At 42.3% G+C, this 15651-nt stretch overlaps 1 protein-coding gene across 11 annotated transcripts in view; it reads right to left on the bottom strand.

Annotated features, from left to right (window-relative positions):
- The window catches only part of FRMD4A (FERM domain containing 4A), a 369788-nt gene that overhangs the window by 57973 nt on the left and 296164 nt on the right, over positions 1 to 15651 (bottom strand). For all 11 annotated transcript variants that reach the window (XM_077179219.1, XM_077179217.1, XM_077179215.1 and 8 more), the window contains 4 exons: positions 15341 to 15363; positions 7747 to 7830; positions 1034 to 1099; positions 775 to 832 (listed from right to left, as the gene is read on the bottom strand). In XM_077179219.1, the coding sequence (XP_077035334.1) occupies positions 775 to 832; positions 1034 to 1099; positions 7747 to 7830; positions 15341 to 15363 (231 nt within the window). The remainder of the gene's footprint in view (positions 1 to 774; positions 833 to 1033; positions 1100 to 7746; positions 7831 to 15340; positions 15364 to 15651) is intronic.

The raw sequence follows: 15651 nt of genomic DNA, 5'->3' as shown, positions 1-15651 counted from the left end.
AGATAATGATGAAACACATCAAAACTTCAGGGGTGATAAATGAGGGAATATGCTCTGGGGAATGTGGCTCTAGCTTTCTTCCCATGTTTATTGATTTCTCTACTTAAAAAACCCCAAACCTACACAGCTGGTCAGGCAGAGAAGTAATAATAATAATAATAATGATAATACTATGAGGCTGGAAATTTTTGTGATAAATCATTAGACAAAAGAAATTAGGAACTTCATGAATAGCTGCATGAAGTCTACACAGAAGTGGAGAGCTGTTTGGGGGATAGAATGTGCTACCTATCTCTAGGGTACAAGACTCTTCTGGCATTAAAAAGATGTACAATCTCTATATCCATCTACATATCTCATGTCAAGGGAGCTACAGTATTCAGGTCATGGCTGGCCCTAAATAGGTGTTCATGGATCTGCCATCTGGGAAAGATCTGACCTCTGGGAGCTACAAAAAGGATTGTCTGCCAGAGATGTGTCTGGCTTGTCCCTTTGGTGGTGGTTCACTGGCATTGCCATGCTGCTGACTGAGCTGAACACTCCAGCACAATAGGACTGCAGGAGTTTTATCTCCAAGAACAGGATTTTCCTCTTTGGAACTGTATTTACTAAACATGCACACACAGCTGAAATAAGTTTATCCTACCTCAGGAAGTGAAACGAGACTTTAGTAGCAGTGTATTGTATTCTGAGAGCAGGATGGCTGTTTGTACCCCTCTCCCTCCCTCTCCAACAAGAGTTTAATTCAGGGAAGGACCTTCTTGTAGCACGTACCTTTACTGCGTAATAATGCACTCCGTATGTTGGGAGGGACTCTACAATGCTCATGTAACTGCAAAACAACACAGAAGAGAATAATACATCTGAGAAGCTGAGAGGATGATCTGAAAAAAAACTTGGATAAGTAAATAATTATGCCAAGAAATACTTTAAAATGAGATGGGAAGCATAGTTACATATTGTATTTAGAGTTCTGTAGAAATACTTCATAATAAGACAAAGGTCACAAAGAAATCATTCTTGTTTCACTTACTTCACAATTGCTTGACCTCTTGTCTGACCATTTAGTTTCTTGTAATGTTCAATGACTCGATCCTCACTGGAAAGGAAAAAAATTGGATGTTTTATATAATGGCATTATCATGACTGAAAATCTTGTCAAAAGCTGAAGAGATACTTCTGTTAACACAGTTACTGACTGATGGAACCAAAAGATGCCAAGCAAAACCATTAGATGAGGGGATTTGGTGCAGAGCATGGTAAGAAAAGGGGAAGTCACAGACTGAGAATAAAAGTGGTTTTCTAAGAGTTGGGTCTCTGGAAGAACCCTTTTTCCTCACAAACACGGTACCTACTTGTACAGACTTTTCCCTCTCTGCATTTCTTTCCTTACCTACAAATGATACCCACAATACTACACTGAGGGCAAACAGATTTGTGTTGGAGATCTGCTTAAGATCTGCTTTGTCCTAACTGCTGTAACTTCTTTTCAAGCCCATCATGTCCTCTGAAAGATGGGCAGAACTGTCAGAAATTGGTGGCCAGTCACAGCCCTAAGACTTACAGGTCACTCAACTGCATAACTGCAGGTGCACCATTGGAAGTACTCTGGAGCAATCTCTCTCCCAGGGAGCTAATTCCTACACACAGGCAACAATAACAGCAGTGACAAGGGATTTTTCCAGGGCACTCAAACTTGAGTTTCTTTACTCCTAAAGTATTCATGTGCCTTTGCTTACTTTTGAGTTATACTAACTTGCATTCCCCCAGGCAACTCCTGGCTAAGCACTGGGAGCTGGCATGAGCTGGGGCCCATTTCCAACAGCTCCTTGGAGACTAAGATCATTTTATGTTTTAGGAAGACATGAACCATGTCATCATGTGTTCCGAGGTGAACCATGGAGGCTGTTTCACATCAGTGGGCTTCTGTGTCAGACAACAATTCTGAGTGTGTGCCATAAGCAGTAGAGATGGAGCATCCAGGAGAGATCAGCATGACCCAAATGACAGGTTGAGAGACAAATATAAGTTCACTTTTAAAGAATTTCACTCATTCTTCTCCAGTGAATGGGCAGCAGAGCTATTTGATGCATACAACCAGCAGTGCCAGCAAGGTCACAGCAGGGCAAAATATAAGCCAAGGATCCAATGTAATGCACACAGGACCTGCTCTGCTACAGTAGCATGACAGAACACTGAAGTCCTCAGGTTTAAAACCAATTTCTTGCTCTTTATTTTGTATTTTAATTTTGATTCTCAGGGACAGGGAATCTGTTGAGTCCCCTGGAGATTCTGTCCAGAACTTGCCAGACCAAGAGGAGGGGAACCTAAACTAGTTTCATTCCACCTTAGTGCCCTCCCCACCTGGCCCTGCATGGGCTTCCATCCGTGTCTGTGTCTATCCCATGCCACCACACTGCATGTGGTTTAGGGCAATGTGAACTGGCATTCCTCCTTCCCTGCATTTCCTGGATCCAGCAGGATCCCCTAATAGGGCCTTTCAGCTGCCCACCATGTGGTAATCCTTCCCCAGGCAGAACTGAAGCCAGCTGCATTGCTAGGCAGTGTGAAGGAGCACAGCAGGGTGGGATGATGGTAGATGACCTCACCACGGCTGCTCAGAGATGCCCACGGGGGCTTTTGTGGACGACTGCAAAGCATTTCACCAGCCCAGCTTAACATGACTGCATCTTCTTCTCACTGCTGCCTTCCCCATTTGCACCCCTGTGCCAGAGAGGATGGAACCTCTTTTAGAAAGAGAGCCAGAATCTCCAGAGCCACAACAGCTTTTAGAAAGAAGAGCCACAGGGAAGCTAAGGATTGTGCAGCCCTAATAATGAAGAGAGAAAGGAGAACCAGAAACATCAGTGAAGGCAGCAAAGTGCAATTCAGAGCCAGTGTCAGATTGTCAGCAGGGCCAGCTTTTCCCTCACAAGCCTGTTGTCTATCAGAGAGGTTATTTAACTGCTTTCCTTACTCACTCACCAAATGGCTTACCCCATTCATCCTACAAAAATAAAAGAGCCCTTTTCAGAGCCGTCCCATCAGCAGGCCACAGCAGGAACAGGGTGCTGACTGAGCCAGTGACACATTACAGGCTAAAGGAATGGTCCAGCTCTCCCATCAAATCCCTCAGAATCATTTTAATGCTTAGAAAATGATCTTTAAATTCTACAGCTATGAAACATATTCAGCACACTGATCCAAGCAAGTACCACAGATGTTATGGGTGTGCATATGAAGGCAGAGCCTGGGTCTCCTGCCATGATTATCATAAACAGGATTACTTTTGGAGCAATAACTGAATTACATGAGTGTTCAGTATTGGAAGACCTCCAAAAAACATCATTCTTAATAAAAAAGATAGACAGAGAGGGCTTACAGCCCTTTGAAATTACCTCTTAAAACCATTACATGTGGATGCAATTCCTCTGTCTCAGACAGGAACAAACCAGGAGTGACTTCTCAGAAAATAATGGAGTTTCTCCACTGGAAAACACTCCTAGTTTTATTTTCCACTCTGTGCAGTTTATTGCACAGATCAAGCTCTCATATTGCTGCCATTCAAGGAAAGGGTAGATGTACCTGGACATGCTGATTACTTAATGTGATTCCGGATGTGCTCTGCGTTCTTACAAATTCTTATTATAAAAGAATTGATATGTTCCTAGACCATACTCCTTGGGTAGGGAAGCCAATTGATGGCCCATTTCCTTCAAAAGGACAGATCAGATGTCAGGGAGCCTTCCTGAACAGCAGGACAAGGAGTTGTGTTTTTAACCCATGCTAGAAATATGGGATAGTCCAGGCTCTACCCAGTTCTTCTAAGCAAATGCAGACAATGCTATACCTCCATTGCTCTGTTAGGGTACTGATGGTTTTTCTAAGTAAAATGTTTTGTGGTCTACAGATGTTAAGTGCCAGGCAAATATCACCTTTGTTTCTTCTTTCCTTTGAACAAAAAATATAAAGCCTGAAATATCAATCAAGCCATATTTAGGAGTGGGATCTGTGGTCCTTCACCTTCCTGCAGCACTGGCCTTGTCACTGGGGAAAGAAACATGTACTCCAGAGTACAATTCATCCAATCTATTTTGGACAGATTCCTTGGGAGGAGGTTACTATTGCTCCTCTCTGCTGACGGCAAAGGGAGCTGAGGGCACCTAGCTCAGATAGCAATGTCCACACTGGAAAAACATTCACAGTCAGAACAATCAGTGTGACAGTCCCTCCTCTAACAATTCTCTGAACTTCCTTTTCCTTCCACTGCCCTGTGCAAGAAGGATCATTCAGCACAGAGGTTCCTTTCTGCCTCTGGGTTGGAGGGTTAAGCCCAACACATGCCAGGGAAAACAAGCAAAATCATTCATGGGTCAGAGGGAGCATTAGCAGAGCCTATAAACATGCTCCCCTATCATTTCAGCTGTTCATCTCCAGGCAGCTGCCATGCTGCTATTGACAGCTGGGAGAGTGCTGGGACACTGCTGGGACCACCAGCTGACATCTCCTCTCCCCCCTGCTCTGCCTTGTTGCTGTGTTGGTGACATAGAAACTCATTCACAGTGCAGGGCTGGCAGAGGATGCTTAACTAATGTGGAGACAGAGACACAGAGGCTGCCGAAGCACTGCTGTCTGTTGGCCAGCTCATAAAACATTCCCCCCAAAGCTGCAGAAATTAATACATGGATGATATTCTGCAGCAGACAACTCTGATAAAGATCTTTAGAAGTAACAAGAAATCCCTCCTGTCCCAGCAGCTTATAGAACTGGACAGCAGACAACTTGCAAGCAAATGCAGGCCTTGAGTTTCTCATCATCAGATCCAGATTTTCAAAGTGAGTTGTTCCCTCCCTCTCTTCCCAGCACACTGAGCTGTTTTAAATAGCTGTCCATTCATTGCTGTTCCTTAGTGTTATTCTGTTTCTAACCTGACTTTTCCATTTTGATTACATTATTGAACAAATAATGTCTTTATTTGCAGTCATATGCTGTCCCTCTGAAGCCACCAGCACCTCTTAGGCCAAGGGACCAAGAGCTGGACCAGGGCCTCAGGTCTGTGTTGAACTAGAGAAAATCACTAAATAGTGATTTTCAGCTGACATCTTCAGAGGTGGGTTTTCTGGCAACACTGATGCTAAACCAAGCTCACATTCAAAGACTGTGGGAACCTGTGAGAAGTCTATCTTCCCCCTGGTCTGTTGAAAATCCCATACTAACATTCACTTTTTGTTGCTGCACCTCATATCAGCCTTATTAGTGACAACTGAGTACTGGGCTGGCTTGTTAGGGAGGATCTGAAATGACATAAAATGCAATGACACGTGTCTGGAAAGGAGCACTGTGAGTTAACACATTTCTAAAGATTCTCTCCAGTCTCTGTGATTGGTTTTGTGTTTCCATGCATGGCCAAGAGAAATCAAAACTCAGGCCCTCAACTCCTGGATTGTGTGGGAGGACCAGAAGCTCAGCTTTCGTTTGAAAGAAAAAGAAAGAGAAACAAACCCACCAAAAAGTCCCTTCTTTCTATACCAGTAATCAGAGATGCCAAAAGATGCTTGAGAACAAGATGTGCAACTGATTATTCTGAACCTGGGGAAAACTGCAAGAGATTACAGTGAAAGGAAAGGCTTCAAGGGTATGGAACCAGGAGATTCCATGAAGCTGGAATCAGAGGCACAAACTGTGCTGATCTAAGAATCCAGGACTCATCCCACAGGTGTTGCTACATTTGGTAGGTGCAATAGCTAATGCTTTTTAATGGTGTGTCATGGAAATGTATTATTTTATGAAGATCTTTTACAGCATCTTGCCAAAGGTGTCACAATATTTACTTGATTATCTATTTTATTATCTCTTAATCCACTTCAGCTGATAAAAATATAGTACAAAGTTTTTTTGTTTGTCTATTTTAAACTAATTAGAGCCATTACTCATCCCATCTTTAATGTTTTAAAAGTTTCTTTCCAGGGTTGGATATTCACTTGTGACTGCTTGCACTCACGCTGAAGAACTGCAGAATAAAACTGACTGCTCACAGAAAAGGTTTGGATAAAATCTGCACCTGGTACATAATCTGCATATGATGTGAAAAAGTGTCAGAGAACACAGTTTTAAAAATCTGCTCCCTTAGATCACTGAAGTTTGATCTGTAATTTTGAGGCTTTTTGTCTGATTCACCAACAGATGCTTCCTGAGAGCATTAAGTGTTTCAGAGGGTGTTTAGAAAAAAGCCATCATTAAAAAATAATGAACTACTAATGTTAAAGAGGTCTTTTAGACCTGCTTACTGACATGAAATCACAAGGGAGTCACAGGACTGTAGCTTCTGATTTTATTACTCCATTGGCAACACCACCTTCCCAACCGGTGACCTGTTCTCAGTCACATGAGACCCCCACAAAATTAAGTACAGCTGCAAGTGCTGCACCTTGTGTATAAATACAAATACTCATATTCTGAGCACGAGGATTTTACATGGCTCTCCTCACTATGTGGCAGTTTATTGAGACCTTAGGCCATGTTGTTGCTGAATGGTCAGATTTGCCTTCCCTGTCAGTGCCTACTTGTTCCCACCACTCCTTTTGAGATGGCTTTCTGCTTGAGCTTCCAGTCTGTCAGTCAGCCAAGCCACCTGGAAATGTACTGCTTTTGAGGTTGTGGAGTAAGAAAAGAAAAAGAGATGCTCCTTGGAAAAAGCAATGCTCCTAAGAGGAAGACCATTCTTCAATGAGATGGCAGCCTACATTTATCATTTTTCATGAAGATTTGATTTGGTTCTTAGAGAGAAATATCAGGAGATTGTGATGATCCACAGTTATTGTGTCAGTGATCCTAATTTCAGCTGGGGACTCTGAATCTCTCCTTATATTCTCAGAAAGGGATTAGGAGACCTCACGATGAGCTTGCCTATGACTTGACATTAGGTACAGTTAATTCCACTGTTGTAGCCATGCTAGGAGAAGAGGATGACCTTTTTGGCAAAGAGGAGGACTGACATCATAGCCTACAAACTGATTTGTTTCCCCCTGCCATCCTCAGATTACCAAAATGCAGAAATGAAAAGAGTAGCAGATAAAGAAGCTCAATCCAACCCCCAGGCTTACAGCCTAATGCTTTAAAGGCAAACATGAAAGAGCAACAAGCAGAAAATGGAGTGAAAGTATCTCCCCTTTAATGAATAGTCTTTCCCCAAATTCTTTCCTATTTGCACAGAGGGATAAAAGGGATATGCAGGTTGGCACAAAGAATCTATGTGTGTGGCATGCAAAATCTAAATGTGACCCTGCTCCTACCTTGAGCTTGTTTTTCAGTGCAATAAAGACAGAGCAAACAAGCATCCACCTCCAAACACTGAGTTCATAGAAAAGGAGATGAGTTCAGCTGTGCCATACAGAGAGGATTTCCAAGATGAAACTGAACTACTCAACACAGGGCAGTGCAAAACACTGACATTTCCAACTGGGAAAACTCTTTCAGAAGTGCAAAGTGCTGTGAAAGTAAATGGCACATTAGGCCTCTCGATTTCATCAGGAAATTTGCACACTTACAGTAGATTTTTGGCCAGGCATTTGGCCTGGGATGGGGAAACTGAGGCCCAGGATGGTAGCTCTACTTGTGTTAAGTCATGCAATGAGTCAGTGACAGACCCAGAGGCAGAGGGCAGGAATCTCTGCATCCCAGTTCCACTCTCAGACCCCACTGCCAGAGCCAGGTCCTGCACAAGGACTGTGGAGAGTGACACATTACCAGTAAGCGAGGGAAGGATGCTCCTTCAGCGCTGGCGTTGGAAGGGCTGGCAGCTTCTTTAATTCATTCCTTACAACTTCATTGCTGAAAGAGAGTTCAAAAGGAGGATCAGGCTACAAGAAAACAACCACAATATTTGATATGACTTGACCTAGCTGGCAGGCTGCTATGGCTCTACATCTGTTCCTTCTTAACAAAAGGCACTGGGGTTTCCTTTTTCTCCTCTCTTTATTTGTTTTATGGCAGCCCAGTTAACTTTTCCCTCTATTATCAAAATTGGAGAGAAGCTCTCCCAGATGGTTATGTTGAACCACTTCCTACCAGTGACTGGACACAAAAGCCACCATGTCACATGTCCCAGAGCAGGGTGTCAGAGACATGTTCATATAGAGAAAAAAACACAAGGGGGAGAGAAAGCGATGCTTTCAGCTGCAATTATACACCTTTATTTAATGCTTTACAAACTTCTGCAAAAAGTAATTTGCTTTTTCACATCACAGGTTGTTCTTAACCAGTTGCCCAGTGACCTGTCCTTTGCATAACATATTCACTGATAAGACTCCCCTTTGAATTTGGGTCCTGCTACACAAAACCTTCCTACACAACCACCTCACTAACATCCTTCTCCCTGCAACCTCCAGTGGCCACAGTGGCCAGCTGGAACAGCAACCCTGTGCAGCAGAGAGCAGGGAGAGCTCATCAAATGGGAGGCAGTTTCTCACAGATGGAACCGTGGGATTTTCTCCTACAAACCCCAAATGCCTCCCTTCCCACTTTTAAACACACATGGAATTCTGTGCACATAGGAAAAAAAAAAAGCCTCAAAGGCTTGGGAAGGAAGGCAGTGCTGCTATTAATTTTTAAAATTGTAGAAATACACAGCCAAGAGGGCCAGACAGGACACGGAGGAGTGCCAAAGAATTCATGTTTATTGGCTTACTTTGTTCCAGGAAGTTTTTCTGCCTTCTTTTACCCATCCCTTTATCCTACCCAAACATGTGGCTGTCCTGGAGCTGCAGAGAGAGATACCTCTTCCAGAGCTCCAGATCCCCCAGCCCACTGGCTTCTCCCATGAGGCTGGTAGACAGGCAGACAGGTAGTCTTGACCTGGCTGTAGACCAGAGATCCTGACATCTGCTAAAGACTTGAGGAGCTCTTGGACATCCCAGATGAAACCCAAGAAATCCTTGTCTCTTGGACAGTCTGTATGTTGACTTGTAGAGAAGTGACACTGCTTCAGTTGTAAAAATCTTCCCACAGCATTTCTCCATTTGCACATCCCAGGAGCAGGCTCTGCCTGAGACCTAGGTGGGTTTGTCTTAATTGGAGTCTGCAGGTTAATTGCTAGGTTGGGCCAGAGGGTAAACCACTGACATAAATCCTGGAGCAGGCATTTTGGGCATGTCTACAGACATTTGTTATTTATTATTATGTAGTTCCTTGACAATCAATTAAGTAGTTTCTAAACAGGACCAAACTTCTAGTCAGGACATATCTGTGAGAGATGGCCAAGTCTCAATGAGGCTCAAATTTTGCAGAGTGAAGATGTGCTGAATAGCACACAAGAACTGAGGCAACTGCTGCCATGCCAAGCACATGGAAAACCACTCTGTAACACCTCCCATGCCAAGCCAAAAGGCTCTTGACAAACAGTGTTTGAACACCCACTCCTGCCCAAATCCCATGGTCACTTGGCCATCAGAGAGCTCTTCTCTTCTAAGTGCAAATGCTCAAAACCTATTCAGATTTATTCTTCCATGGCAGGTAAATATCTGCACAAGTCTGAACATGAAGCTGCTCTGCACTGTGTTATCTGCTGATCTGGAAGCTCTGTTCTGTGACTGACAGCCTAGAAAACAAGTTGCTGCTTTTTAGAGTTTATTGCCAAGAGCTGTCTCCTCCACAGCATGTGCATACTCAGCTCTTACTGAGGTTTTTGACATTTTGAAAGAAACTGGGAAAAAAGAATAGAACTTGGGACAATCAGAGTACAAGCAGAAGTAACTGCCCTCAAATGAAGATTTTTTTGAGGCTGGCTGCTCAGAGAAGGAAGTTGAGAGATTTCCAAAACTTTTCTGGGAAAGCACAGAGTGAGTTCCAAACAGGGACTTTCTGAGCCCAGAAATCTATCAAATAGGGCAAGATTAGTGGTGACTAATGATCCCTCAGAGTCTGGGAAAAACTCTGAGTCAGTAATGGCTCCTATAAAAGAAAGGGCTAACATCAGTCAGCTCTGTTTTTTCTGTCAGTGAGGCACAAAGTTTGCCTGTGCTGTGACAAGGTCTTTTAAGAATCAGAGAAAAAGACATTAGTGATGTTGGGCAGGATTAACATTTCTGCTCAGCATCTAGAGAATATTGTAAGGATAGTGCCTCGGCCCCAAAGCGCCTCAAAAGTCAGGTAACCACTTCCAGGAACAAAAAGTTATTTCATTCTGTGGTCCATGCATTCACTAAGCCTTCTGGCAAGACTCATCTCAAGACAAATTAATTTAGACTCCCAAAAAGATGTCAAATCAATAAAAGGAAAAAAAATAATGACTCAGGTTGCATTTGAACTAGTGGTCATGAGGTCACTTTCCTCTCGGCTCCTTGTAAAACACTGAACCCCTCAATTTTTAAAATGTTTCCAGCAGGATCTCAAGTGGTTTTTTACTTATTGCCTTTCATGCTTTTTCTAGTGAAATGTCTCAGTGTGTTTGTTTTATTACTGTATTTAGAAAGTGTTTGTTTAATCCGGTCACTTGTGCTGCATTTATTTTATATTCGGAAGTGTCCAGCCTCTAGGGCTGATATATACAGAAGGATATTTAGGACACAGATTTATTAATATGCAGGGGAAAGGCTCCAAACACACTTTCTCTGTGTCCCATAGACCACTTTATTTCTTTTTTTTTCCTATGGTGGAAATGGTAATATTTAAAGAACTGAATAACAATATGAAACCTGAACTGGAAAAGCCATCTGCATGGTTCCTGAAAGCTGGTTAGAAAGCTGTAGTAAGGGTGACTAACAGTGGACCTAGAAAACAGAACTCCTTTTTTTTTGGGTTTGTTCTGGTACTGCCTGTTTAATGAGTCTTGTCTAAATAAATTAGTCACCACCTCTTAGTATCTTTATCTACACATGGGGGCAAAAGGCCTGCCTAGAACTTCATAAACATATTGTGAAAAAGAAGTTTTTGCATACTGTATAAATAATTTTGAGCAAGATTATATATGCAGTTGTCTCAGGAAATTCATACATTTTCCAGTATGTGTAATAACAATGATCAGGAACAAAACAAAACTGCAGGTTAAAGTTACCAACTCTTCTCAGCATGGTAATTCATTCTGTAGAATGCAGGAGGAAATGCATACTCTCAGATTCTCAGATTAGATGGTACTTTTCAAAATACAGTGTTTAGGATTTTACCATTAGGCTGCAAGAATGCAGCTCAGGTTTTCTAACCCTTTAACTCATTCTAATTGGTTAAATGTCACTTGGTTACACAGAAAGAAAAGTAAGCCTAAAACTATGTTAGATTACCATCTGCCCAAACGCTGAAATTATTGTGAAATTCTGCCTAGCAGGAAACTGGCTGTTAGCTTTCCTCCCTTGTTATTCTTTCATGTATTGCTGGGAGACACTTGGAGTTCAATTGAAATGTCTCATACTTTTTAACTGGAAGAAATATAGCAATGAGGAACTAGCTGCAGTGGTTCAGGATTTTGTTTTACTCAGAGGTTTTTCTTTCCCATCCTCAAACTGAGGGACAAATGATCTGTATATGCCATTTCTTGCTGCTTTGACATACAAGCTCTTTAAGGCTGAAGAACTGGATTATGAACATTTAAAAACAAAGCTGGTGTGAGTTTCCCAGAGATTTTGGGACTGGATTCTCAATCTAGGATTAAATTAGAAAAAAGTCCCAATTATTTTAACAATATGCTGTATTCCCCCATAAATTAACCAGGGCAGCCTTGGTAATTCCTTTATGTAGGCCTAAAGAGAGTCACACCTGTGGGATTTGTGTCCATCTAAGGAACTGAAATTTGTCCTGCCCATGCTCTGCCAACCAAGCGTGACTCAGCTTCCAGCTAGAAACAAGATTAGTTTGAGCTAATAACCTTTAGATCTGTCTGCAGGGTACTTGTTTAGGACCTTTATACATGCAATTCTGTGCCTTTGAAGTCAAAATATTTGCAGCTAATACTGAAAAGCACAGATCCAAACTTAAGTGTCCGGTTCCACCTGAAAACCAGCTGAACAAGGAAATGTGATTGTCCGAAATTCAATGGTATGTTCCAGACTAAAAGTAAACATATTTAAGTCTTGTCAGCTGAAGGATTCTCTTTCAGTAATGTGAAAATGCTCTTTAGTGCAGAGGACTAGGAACTTAAGAAGAAAAGCTTTTTATTTTAAACCTCATTCTGACTGAATCTTTATCAACTAAGAGATGGAGGCCACTCACAGCAAATATTTAGAAATACTTAATTGATCTAAACAAGATCAGGAACTCAGGGTTTCTGATGAGCTTCTTTTTGAAATGAAACACACATTGGAAATGGAAAAGGACTTAAAGAATTGGTCACTATAGCTGCTAAACTCATTTGTCAGGGCTGTTGTGGCATTTTACTTCAAGACAGGTGAGGGTGACTTGGACTGTGCTCCCCAGGCTTAACAAAACCTGAGAGTCACTGGGATGCCCAAGGTGACAAGAGGCAGTGATAACAGGCTCATGAATGGTAATGCCCTACCAAAGGATTGTGTTTGAAATGACATGAGCTGCTTTTTAGAAAAGGAAAAAGGAGCACAGTGATTATTCTGGGGTATGGGATGATTTCCTCAAAAGCAGCAGTGGGAGCTGCTGTCACTGAGCATGTATCAGTTCACAGAGGTAGAAAGCTGAGTGTTGGAGTTTGTAAGATTGATTCTGTTTTTTGAGTTCCCACAAGGCCCAAAGAGCAAACTTGGGACTGCACTCAAGAGTCCTGAGCCAGCTGCAGATCCTCCACGTGGCTGCGGTGGGGTTTGGAGTAATCCCACTCTGGCCACCATGGGCAGATGCCAACATGCAGCTGGAGCTGGGACACTTTGGCTTTGACTGTCCCAGCACCTGAGGTGATTGGCAGTGACTCACAGGAAGGCTCCCACGGGGAACAGCAATTCTCCCATCACCACCAATGAGCCAGAGTTTATGCACTTTTCTGGATGGGGGCCAGAGAGAAACTAGTAGTCTCACAGGCTATAAATCTGATGGTGGCAGTAGACAGGACAGGTGTGGGAAAGCTGCAGTCTGCGTTCCAAGCATGCAACCCTTTAGAATTAAATTATTTCTTCAAAAACAAAGAGTTCAAGAGTTCAGCCTTCACACAACATATGTTGCCATGCACAACATATAATCTTTAAATCTCAGCAGCAAGACAATCACAACTGCAAAGCTTCTCTGTCTCAAAGAGTAGGCACTTCTACTTTAAACAGTATTTCAACATCAACTAATTTCAGACACTGAAGCTCACTTGATCCCTAAGAAAAGTCAGAACATTTGCCTTCACCTGCAGTTCCTCTGGCTGGCCTGAGGCTTGGCTTGCCTGCCAGATTTTACACTGCTGATACAATAACCACAAATCTCAGCAGGCAAAAATCTTGACCACAACAACCTCATATTAACTTCAGTAGCACCTGGATCTCACCCAGCACATAAACCTGTGTCAGTGCACATTAGATGGGAGCTGCTGGACAGACATCCCTGGGAGATGCGAAGTCTTCTAGACCATAGAGGATCAGGGAAGCATTGTTATACCTTCCTCCAAGAACAGCCTCCAAACTGGCAGATAGATTTGTCCTCAAAGTGCATTTATAAATTAAGATCCCTGGCAGTGCCCTCAAATTGTTTTTATGACACCCCTTCTCTGCCTGACTTGGATGTAAGGAATTCCCCTTCCACTTCAAACCACTGTGACCCACAGGGGAAAGAACTCAGAGCTGTTTTAATGGGCCTGGTGATGACAGCCAGACTGATGTGGTGGGAGCAGTTAACACCATGGCTTGAGGTATCTTCTGTGCCCTCAGAGAAGACTCCTCAATTCTCTGTGGCCTAGAGAAACACACTGTGATAAACTTAACCATTCTTTTTACAAGGGACATCACACAACTTTTAGCAGGTGGATACTTTCCACCAGCTGTTTCCATTTCTGGTATGGAAATGGGCACTTGAAGATAAAATGCTTTCAGTCCTATTACTCTGAGCTATCTGATTCCTTTCTGTTCTGAGTTTCATAGCCTGAATGTACACTTTCTGAGTGTGTTTTCACCATAACCAAGACATTCTGGTGAACAGATATTGCTCTTCTTAGCAAAACCAGTGGTTTATCACAGGTTGAAATGGCAAAACTTTGCTTGGCACAACTCTTCTGGACTGAGTGCTTGGCAGTGCACTGAAAACCAGACTGAAAAGTCAGAGCCACATACACTCCAGTACCCCCTAAATAAACAGTGCTGATAGCCAAGTTATTCCAAATTGGGCAGAACTGAAAAATGAAGCAAGACTGGGTTTGTGTCTCTGTGGTCAGATGTAAGTCAGGATTTCACAAGTTCATTAAAGTTTTGAGAAATGACAAGGCAGAGCTCAAACTTCCTTTTATCAAGGGCTACCTTATGTCATCTCAGATTCCATGATGGGCAGGAGATATCTACAATGCAGTTCCTTTTCACTGATTAGTCACCATTTTAGCTGGCTGGAAGTTCCAATCCACCAGAAAGTAGAACCTGCCTGTTCTTCATGGCCTCCTATCATTACAGTCATGTTTCAGTGTATCGCAATGCTGACAAAATTAAGACAATTTTTGGGCTCACCTGAAAATTCAACCCCACTGCTGATTTCTTTTCTTCTCTGAAACTAACTTTAATGGATATTTTAAGTCCTCCAGACTATAAGAAATTTTTAGCATCATCAATTCTCCTGAGCTTCACACTAAGAACTTCCATGTTTCTCACATGAGATACCAAACAACCATCTGACCTTTGGCTGCTACTAATGCATAAATCACAGACATGGTCAACTTACAGGAAAATTCTTGGGCATTTCATTAACAGTCTTCTGAAACACCAAGTACAGTGACCTCATTGAGTTTCTTACAGTAAGTCTGAAGATTTGACTCAAGGGATAGCAGATGTTCAACAAAACCAATTATCGAATCAGTGATTTTGAGAACTGTCCAAATCCAAACTGAAATATCAATTAGTGATGGAATTTTAATGCTGCCTCTGGCAGGATCTGTGATGTAGCAGTGATTTTAGAGTCATTTCCGTAGCAATTTCCTTCCGAAGACTAAGTCTATTTCCTGAACTTCATGACCACATAATGAGATTTGTCAACAACAAAATCACAAACAACGCTGTTTGCAAGGCATGCTCTGGCCAAAGGTTGTGTTTGGTGAAGAAATTATGTCAGGAAACACGATGTCTATGTTAGCCATGCTCACAAAGCTGCATTGCTAACAGAGGCAATCCTGTTGCTACACAGCTACAACTGAGTTGCATGTCTCACACAGGAATTTTACCAGATTTATTCTCACATCAAACAATGGCAAAAACTTTTTAAGTTCACCTACCTTGAAAAATCTCCCTTTGCCTCCTGTAAAACAGGGAAGAGAGAAAAAAACTATAATTAAAAACAGGGAAAAAAAAAGAGAAGAGAAGGCTGTTCAAGATTTTCCATTTGCAAAATTCATTTAGCAGCAATTTCCTGTTGTAATTGATTCCTCATGCAGGTTTTGGAACCAGTATCTAACGTCAAGTGCCATGATAGAGTGAGTTGGGCAGATTAACAAACAAAAGATCTAATATAGGGCCAGATGATTCCTCGTTCTGCTGTGGATACCTAAGATGCTACAGGAAATAATGCCAGTAAATAAGAAATTCT

The sequence above is a fragment of the Agelaius phoeniceus genome, chromosome 5 (genome assembly GCF_051311805.1).
Source record: "Agelaius phoeniceus isolate bAgePho1 chromosome 5, bAgePho1.hap1, whole genome shotgun sequence".
NCBI classification, from domain to species: Eukaryota; Metazoa; Chordata; class Aves; order Passeriformes; family Icteridae; genus Agelaius; species Agelaius phoeniceus.
The sequence above is the reverse complement of the archived record's forward strand: the minus strand, read 5'-3'. Positions and strand labels throughout refer to the sequence as shown.